The sequence below is a fragment of the Plasmopara halstedii genome (genome assembly GCF_900000015.1).
Source record: "Plasmopara halstedii genome assembly, contig: Scaffold_1211, whole genome shotgun sequence".
NCBI lineage: Eukaryota > Oomycota > Peronosporomycetes > Peronosporales > Peronosporaceae > Plasmopara > Plasmopara halstedii.
In genome coordinates, this window is record NW_020188126.1 from 1,533,159 (window position 1) to 1,542,480 (window position 9,322).

The following is a 9,322-nucleotide window of genomic DNA, read 5'->3' on the forward strand; positions in this document are numbered from 1 at the left end:
CTAGATAGCCTGTAGTTTTACATGTATTTAGATTCTACTGTACATATTTAGGAAAATCTATGCATCTAAAATTAGGCGGCTTAGCCGCAGATAAAAATAAATAAAGTCAGTTTTGGATTTAAATGGACGAGTTAATTAGCCCTGGGTTAAGGTTATAATTACTTTTGGAGTAAGCGGATCGATCCGCTAAACTCGCACTTGTTCTGAGTATAGAACGAAAGGCCAGTGACCTAACTTACGCTTCCTCTAAGCGCGAAGCTACGGCAGCCCCGCTGCATAATGGCTAGTGAAAGCTAAGGTGTGAATGATCACACATTCAGGCCTTTATTGGAATTGTAATCAACAAATTTGTTAATTTTAGTGGCAAATTTTTCTTATGGTCCTCGCAACTATTTTCTTTCCGATTTTGGTACCATAGCATGTTGACTACCAAAGGCCGATACTGAATGACTTGTATTGTTCTTTTACATTAGCGACAGAGCTAAGTCTTTTCGTACTTCTATTTCACAAATGGATAAAATACCTTTGGGATCTCGCGATGCTACAATGCGAGAATTTCATGATCCTAAATAAGCTGTGCCCCCATCCAACATACTTCTGAATTCCATGACATTTCAAATATCATCATGACGACAACTCTTAGTTTTTTAATGCTCATGATGCTCAGGTTTCAACTTGTCACTTCCATCTCGATGGTGCCAGATGACCCTGATTACGGACTCAATGTTATGGAGCTCATCACAAAACGTGGGTATGCTGTTGAAGAGCACAAATTCTCGACTGCTGATAATTACATTCTAACGATGTATCGGTTGCCCAAAACACATAAAGAGACTCAAGAAAATATTCCAGCTGCATCTAAGAAATCGGCTGTCTACTTGGTTCATGGACTACTCGATAGTAGCTTTACGTTTGAATGTAACTTTCGCAACCAGAGTTTGGCATTCATCTTAGCTGATGCTGGCTACGACGTCTGGCTTGACAATAATGGTACAACGTGGTCAAACGAACACACAACTTATGCTATCGATAGTGACGAGTATTGGAATTTCTCTTGGCAAGAGATGGCACTATATGATATGCCTGCAATGATTCAATTCGTGCTTAATACAACGGGTCAATCAACCTTGAGTTACGTCGGACATTCAGAGGGTACAATGCAAGCGTTTGCCGGATTTTCCGTCAACCAAGAACTTGCTCAAAAGGTCTCGTACTTTGGTGCACTCTCCCCTGTTGCATATCTCGGTCACATGACCTCTCCAGTGTTAAAAGTGCTAGCTATGTCCGAAATGGACATGCTCTTTAACGTTTTAGGAGCTCGTCGATTCATGGAGACTAACTTTATTTAGGGGCAATTGGCGAGTTTCGAGTGCACTTTAATTGGTAAAGCTTGTACGTCTTTTATCACTACACTCATGGGACCTTCAGTTAGTTTAAATGCTACACGCTTACCAGTATATATCGGACATACCCCAGCTGGTACTTCAGTGAAAAATATGGCTCACTTTGCCCAAGGCATTCGAGATAATACGTTTCGGTATTACGATTACGGCTGTCAATGTGTTCGAGCATTTGGATTGCAGAATTGTCCGGGATTGTTCTGTAGGAACAAAGAGGTTTATGGTACATTTGATCCACCGACTTTTAATCTTTCTGCGATAAGATATCCACGTATGGGATTCTATGTAGGCACGGACGACTGGATCACAACTGATTCAGATGTGACGCAACTTTACGCAGAGTTAAAAAACGCCGAGATTGTTGCGAATCATAGTGTTCAGTACAGCCATGTCGACTTTACGTGGGGGTATAACGCCAACGAGGTTATCTACCAGAGCTTACTAACTCATATTGCCAAGTACACTGGCGTTGGTTACGATTGAGGGAGTCCACTGGAGGGGAATATGGTGTTGAGAAGTTAGTAGGATTTACAGCTGTGTATTTACCGCTCCCAAATAGACAACGATCATAATTGATGAGCTAAAAGACCAAAAGCTAAAAAGCATCAAAAGTCTATTCAACAAGCTTAAAAAATAGCAAACTAAGAGCCCCCATCAGCGAAAGCGCACTGGTCCGTGGACAATTGCCATCGAGAGATCGCCACCAACAGCTCGCTCCATGGTCGCGGATAGTGCGTCAACTGAAAACTCAGCATCAAGTGGGTGCACACCCACCCGGACTTTGCCTCGTTTGGTTCGAATGACAAGCAAGCCTGGCTGCTCTTGTCTGTGGCTATGACCCACAGCTGTTTCGATCAGTTTTCGCACGGGATGATGCTGCGTCTTCCAGTCCACATATGCAATGTGGAGACTTTTCGAATGTCGAAATTTACTTGCAACATCCTTAACGATCCTAAGCTCCTTCTCCCGCTGCTTTGTGTCACTTGATAGAAAGAACACAGCGCACAAAGACGTCGTTTCCGACGTGGCATGTTGACCAAGATTACACAATTTCGCCTCATTACCTGAGTGCAGCTGTTCGATCTCACCTGACTCACGCATGCGTTTTAGACGTTCGATATGCTTTTCAATCGCAAAATTGTATACTTGGTACTCATCCACTTCGCCATTGTATTTCGTAAGTTGACCTTCCCAAATGTATGCAAACGTCGGATACTTGTGAATGCCATTGGCACGGCACAACTTTGGGTGCTTACTACAATTTACAGCACCAACCTTCACTCTACCATTCAAATCACGAGCAACATTTTCATAATTACCACGAAATTCAGCACTCGGGGCGTCCATTTCGTAAAATTGCACAAGCCATTCATTGCGTGCACTTTTACCCGGAAATTTCTTCTTTGAAAGAGATGTGACAAGCGATTCTGGTCCGTATAACGTTTGTGGTTGTCTTGGCTGTGGACGACTACGACCAGATCGAGCACTTCCGAATCCATCCATGCCATCAAACTGGAATTCATTCGGCATTCCTCCTCCGAAGCCTCCACCAAAGCCTCCTGCACCTCCAGAAAAGTCTCCTGCTCCTCCAAAACCATGACCAAAGATTCCTTCAAACATTTTGGTAAATGACGCTAAATTCTCGTCGGAGGAGCGCCCTTGGTTACTCTGGTGACCAAATCCGCCTGAAAATCCGCCATTTGGACTTCCTCCTCCAGAACGTCGAATGTCATCGTATTCCTTGCGTTTCTCTGGATCAGACAACACTTCATAAGCCTCAAATACTTCAACAAACTTTTCTTTCGCCGCTTCCTTATCTTCAGCGTTCTCTGCCTTGTCAGGGTGGTACTGAAGCGCTAGTTGGCGGTACGCCTTCTTGAGCTCGCGATCGGAAAATTGTTTCTTTACACCCAGTACCTTGTAGTAGTCTTTACTGGGATCTAACGCGTAGATAGATACAATAACTATGGCTAGAAGTAGCGCAAGCAGCCGCAAACGCGCTCGCGGTAACGTAAGAGTCATGAAATCGAGTCAATCAGGTGTCTTATATATGGGAATTAGAATTGTCCTAACATAAGGCGATATTTTGGGTTGCCACGTTGTCTTGTTGCAGAAATTTCGAGAATAACAGTGTTTTTCTCAAGATAAAAGTAATGCTAATCAAATTTTTCTACTATATTCACTGAAGTAACGTTATTCCCTCGCATCGTACACTTCAACGATCTATACAAGTGCATATGTCGCCAGCAGTTTCCTTGCGGTCATATCTTTCTTTGACAAAGGGCAAAATGCGCTGCTAGATTGCATTGTAAAATTCCATCTAGACAACGCTCATGTTCTGCTTGTATCTTATCTCCAATATTTCATTTACAATGTTTCATTTTCACCTCAATAGAATCAGCTAAATTTAAGTTTTGATGCTTTGAGGAGCCACCCACAACGATCCATGCGTCACCTCAATGCTGCAATTAACCAGTCTACATCATCAAAGTCGACGACTTCAAGTTTGTACGCATCGTCAGTATGTTCATCGTCGTTAGTGACCAAGCGAAAAATTGATGAAATCTTTCGACGTATGCAGCCGCATTCGTTGGTACAATCATCAGAAAAGCTGCTAGCAACGCTTAAAATTAGTCTAAAGCTGTTTGTAAATGGAGTTGAGCTGTTGCCTGTTAAGTCTTCTGCCTCTGGAATTGCTCTTGCGGCGTCGATGGCACGGACAGGTACCAAACGTCCGACACCAACCTTAGCGGCTTGGCGCTTCAATCCAGAAGCTGGAAGATTTCACTATGGTTTAAGCTTCCAATACCCAAATTTCGACTCCGAACTGACATTATCGGCTTTAAAAGACGTAAGAGTCTTCCTTCAATCTTCTGTGATGCAAACACCTCGGCAGATTGTAGCTGGTCAAAACTGGACATTAGTAGCAGAGACAGATCGTCGTATTGGATTGGCGCTCTATGAAGTAGCACTTGGCGACTGGGGTGCAAGCACCCTCATTGCTCTGGTATGGACTCAAAGTCGTCAAGTGGCTAAATTTTATATGCAGCTTCACACGATGGAACTATTGTACTCAGGTCCACAACGATACCTTCAAGTTCGGAGGGATGACGACGTGGATCAAAGACACGGCTTGCACGCTTTTACAACAGCGATAAGTTTACGGTCGCTGGATGAACTTTATTGGGAACGTGAGATGTTTCAAGTCGAATTTTCGATGCCAGAAAAGGGTGCTGAGAATGTAAGGGTTGAACTAATGGATAGTGTACATGGGGGTCATTCTGCCGCTCGCGATCGAATGCTTAATTCTGCGACGGAACCAGTACTTAAACTGGACACAGACGCCGTGAAATATGCAATGAGCAATTGCTTGCTGGTAGATTTTACGCTTTGGGACGCTGATTGCAATCCGGTTTGGGGATTTAGTCGTGTCTTAGAGCTTCAGTCAGCGTCATCACAGCAAGACGAAGACGAGATCGATTTGTCGATAAGCTCTCTCGGACAGGCAACACAGCGCAGGCTGATGCATTTTCAAGATACATTTCGAGGCAACGATCTTGTAATTTCGTTGATCAATCGCTCACGATCAACATCATCAAATCACTCATCAAACAAATCAGAAATGTGGGTGAGACAAGTAACTTTGGGGCTAAGTGTCGATTTTATCAATACAACATTCTGCACAAGATACTGACAATAAAAGTTATACAAATCACTATAATACGCTACGTTTCATGCATAATGTGCTACTTCACTTATATGTCGCTGCATCGGACACTGTAGCTCCAGCGCTTGTCGAAATACTAAGATAGCGTCATCATGGTCGCCACGCAAATGCAATAACTTGCCCAAGAGTGACAGAGCCCCAATAGAAGCCGGCTCCAACTCCAAGGCACGTCGCACGGCTTCTTCAGCAGCCTCGCGGTCGTCTCCAGCACCATCTAAAGCTTTTGCCAAATCAAGCCACGCAAGTGAATTTTTCTCGTCCAAATCTACGCTGCGTTGTAATTCCGTTACAGCTCCTGCAAAGTCTCCTTTACTGAGTAAGCTCTCGCCAAGCTCATGATGCGTAGCTGCTAAATCAAATGGTGCTCCAATATCTTCTAAAAGATCCGCAGTGCTACTCAGTCTTCTACCAGCATTCAAGAATGCCATCGTAGCAGCAATTTCTGCCTCCTCGTCTTCATCTTCACATTCCGGTGGACAGGAATACCCGCTATCCCTGTACTTTTGGGCTATAGACTCTAAATTTCGCTCCATTTGAGCAGTCTCCATTCCACAGTCCAACGAATGTAGCATTCCATGTTCCAATGCATCGGTTGATTCCACTTCAGACAGTCGTTGTACGCTTAACGACCGGTCAAGCTCTGAGGATTGTGTTCGAAGTCGCAATCGACTGTCCTTTCTGGTAGGTTCGGAGTCGGATACGACACCATTATTCTCGCGTAATAAACGCTGCCGTTCCAAGACTGTTAGTTGAGCTGGTTCGACTGATAGAAACATTGAGCCCGTCGTGCGTTGCAAAGCTTCAGCAGGTTTTGTTACCACAGCTCTCCAATTATATGGCGCTGAGACTGGGATGAAGCCATGTGCACTGGCCTCGCTATTGTTGTCAGTGTGACATTCCCAATCAAGTGTTTTATATCGTTGCGATGATTCACTACGAAGCGACTTGCTACGTCTTTGAGACTGTGTCAGCACAGTGTTCGTAAAATTACTAGTATTATCAATGTAGGGGTACGCTCCCCCTGTACGGACTACGCGCTCAATCGCCCGACCATTTATCTGTTTTTGCAAATCGTCAAAGCAACGTATACAAACTCGTTGAGGTTGATCTAACCCAAGGTGTTTTAATGAAACACGATGCCTTGAGTGTCGTCCACACACGGACACGCCACAACTTCGACAGTGATGCCTTTGCCTAAAGTACCCAAACTTTGCAGCACAAAGTCGACATCTTGAAGCCAAGGCCCACCTTGGAAGAGGTGGATAAGGCGATATAGTCACAGCGATAGTATCTTCTTGTGTCATCAAGTTAGATGTCCTCCATCTGTCCGACAAAGAACCTTCCGTCTTTTCTCCTTGCTGTCGTTCTAATGTCGTCTCGGTCCACTGTGTTGTCGGTATAATCGTCATAGATGGCACATTGGTCTTCCTCGTATGAGCTTCTAGTGCTTTAAGCATTAAAAGTACAGCACTAGACGCCACCGGTCGTTCTTTGGCCAGCATTAAAGGCGTCTTACCATCAAGAGTACGCACTTTAATCGCCTTGGGATATACATTCAAAAGCGCTTGAATCACTTCCAAAGCGAGTCGATTCTTAATTGCCAAGTGCAGCGGCAATAAACCACCCAAATTACGCGTGGCCGCGGCTTTAACATATGCGCGAGCTAATGTAAGCACAACACGCGGCGGCGCTCTTGGGTCACTGCAGACCCAGTGAAGTGCCGTCATGCCAACGGGGTCCGAAGCTCTGACTAGTCGTGGACGCAGTGCGATAACCACTAAAAGTCGTGAAAAATCTCCATTTTCAGCAAGCTTGACAGCAGTCAAAGGATCTGCCAATTGAGCTTCAGAAAAGTTTGCTCTCTCTACGCGATGATCAGCAGGCACTTGTTGCTGTCGCTGTAGCCGCGTGGGCTTCATTTTTGGAATTTTAAAGGGTGTCTCGAAGTGCGCAAATTTCACAATGCGACATGGCTTCTATATAAAAAATAGCTGACTTTAAATAGACTCTTTGAACTTGCTTATCAAGATCGCTTAGAGGGTGAATCAACTAAGATCTTTTTTTGTATTAGAGCTCGATGCGACCGTTAATATTTGATCGAAAAATTGCGTCTTCTTGATAAGTGGCTCGTTTGACGTTGACCCCCAGCATTTATAGCCATAACATGGGAGACATTGATTAGAGATTATGTCCATCGATGGCCATGAGAAAAGAAAAGGATGTGTTAATTAATAAATTTGAATTCTCACAATTTTCACAATCAATTACAATTAACTCAATAAACGCACGTACGTCCTTAATTTTGCGTATATACAAAGTTAGACCATCATTCTGGTTTCGTACCTAGTACATTACAACCTATGTGTTAGATGTACAATTATTCTATTATCACACTGCACTCTTGTGTAATTTGTGTAAATTAGACGTAAGAGTGATGATGGAGATGACGCGACTCCGAAAGGAGAGGTCCGTGGTAGTTCATTCACATCAAGCAACAAAGAAATGAAAGAGCTGCAACAGGTACTTTGCGTAGAGTATTCCGCGTTCACAAACGCATAGAGACTGGGTTTATCCTTTTCGACCAGAGGCGGAAGTGAAAGCCTCAACCGCAACTAGGTCTCTGCTGTTTCGAGAGTACATAAATTGAGAATTGATTCGATCTGACTGATGATGCCTATGTACGTTTCACTATCTATCGTGATAAACTATCAGTATTGCCTGATGTGAGGTCATCAATTTGGGCGGCCACGGACCTCTTATTGATTGAGCTTCATCGTATATTCAGCTCCACCAAAGTACAGTGTTAAATGCAAAACTGTTCGCCTCTGTACGCACAATGTATTGTGCGTACACAATAGTACAGTCCCTCACAAAAGAGAAGATCAAACTATGGTAAAAGCTTTTTTCTGTCTTTTCAAGACACGGCGCATTAATGACGACTCCACAAGTATTCACTGCGCCTAAAGTCTACTTGAACCAAACTTTATTGCTGTAACATAAACAACAAATTAATTAACCATCAGGAAAGGTGCGCGCACACGACGTGCTAAGAAAATCGGTTAGGATCCCACGGTAATCTCGGATGTAAAAAGTCGTAGTGACTCTTCAGGTTCGGATCATGCACATTCAGAATCGTCTGACAACACAAGGCCTAACCTATACGCGTCATGGAGACTTCTCACTGCCCTCAGCATCCTCGCAGAGTCTCGTACTTCGAATTCTTTTATATCGGCAAAGTGTCGCAATACCCCTCCTTTGGTCTAGTACGTTAGCAGCAAGATGGGCTGAACTTGCTCTACACCCACCAGTGCAAAATTTACGCCGACTTTTGTCCAAATCATTACGCTGCGATTACGTTGACGCGCTGGTGCGGAGCTCCTACACAACTATGCGTATAGGTCTTTCGCCCACACCCAGAGCAGATCCAGTGCGACATTGTCACTCGCAATGCTTTCTCGGCTTGCCGGCCATCACTTCCCAGGAGTATCGGCTGCGCTCAGAGCATCAATTACTGAGAAAATACGTACAAACCATGTGGGATGTACCATGGGTCCAAGAAGGCAGCGAACTTGTAGATCAAGCCCAGTTTGAGCACTGGATGAGAAGCGCATACCGCCTCACCAATCCAAGGGCTTTACAAGACAGCTTCAGCGCAGCAAATATATACCTCGAGCGTCATGTCTTGATTGACATTGCAAAGAACAAGGTACAACGTAGTCGTTTACATAGTAACTTATATTAATTTCCTGTTTTCACAGCCCCACTCGTCACCATTAAGCAGCTGTAACTGCTACGACCAAAGGTCCTTATCACTGAAAGTCCAGTCTACACCCACTCGTGCGAAGCGCGCTGCACCGGGTAACCCTGCCACTTCATCCATGGAATTGAAGACCAAGAAGACGCACTTTACCGCGGTTATACTCCTATTAGCGGTTTTCGGATGAAGCTTGTCGGTGTAATACCTAAACCGCCCACAAATTATCCGACTCAGGGTATCCTTTCCACTTCACCTCGTTACGACGACAGCCTTATTGTACCGCCGGCCAACAAGACAGTCCACGTGAAAGTGAGTTAACCTATCATCGATCAATGCTAGAAGAGATCAACTCTCCCGTGACCGGTTCCCGCGAGCTCTTTCGGTTTTGGCGGCACGTCGACTCTCTTTGAGAGTCGCGACGTTTGTTCACGGGTTAAA

The 9,322-nt window shown here is 44.4% G+C and overlaps 4 protein-coding genes across 4 annotated transcripts; 2 read left to right on the top strand and 2 right to left on the bottom strand.

Moving 5' to 3' along the window:
- Positions 1–626: 626 nt before the first annotated feature.
- Positions 627–1,883, top strand: PHALS_00952 (lipase, putative; the record flags this gene model as incomplete). Its single annotated transcript, XM_024730724.1, has 3 exons — positions 627–1,271; positions 1,350–1,383; positions 1,456–1,883. The coding sequence occupies 3 exons, from the start codon at positions 627–629 to the stop codon at positions 1,881–1,883; spliced, it is 1,107 nt and encodes a 368-aa protein (XP_024580973.1).
- Positions 1,884–2,054: 171 nt separating this feature from the next.
- On the bottom strand, positions 2,055–3,422 carry PHALS_00953 (RxLR-like protein; the record flags this gene model as incomplete). Its single annotated transcript, XM_024730726.1, has 1 exon — positions 2,055–3,422. One exon carries the CDS (start codon positions 3,420–3,422, stop codon positions 2,055–2,057), a length of 1,368 nt encoding a protein of 455 aa, XP_024580974.1.
- A 424-nt stretch (positions 3,423–3,846) lies between these two features.
- Positions 3,847–5,094, top strand: PHALS_00954 (uncharacterized protein; the record flags this gene model as incomplete). Its single annotated transcript, XM_024730727.1, has 2 exons — positions 3,847–3,921; positions 3,982–5,094. 2 exons carry the CDS (start codon positions 3,847–3,849, stop codon positions 5,092–5,094), a joined length of 1,188 nt encoding a protein of 395 aa, XP_024580975.1.
- A 38-nt stretch (positions 5,095–5,132) lies between these two features.
- On the bottom strand, positions 5,133–7,046 carry PHALS_00955 (Membrane trafficking and cell signaling protein HRS, contains VHS and FYVE domains; the record flags this gene model as incomplete). The annotated part of the gene is made up of 1 exon (XM_024730728.1): positions 5,133–7,046. One exon carries the CDS (start codon positions 7,044–7,046, stop codon positions 5,133–5,135), a length of 1,914 nt encoding a protein of 637 aa, XP_024580976.1.
- Positions 7,047–9,322: the final 2,276 nt, after the last annotated feature.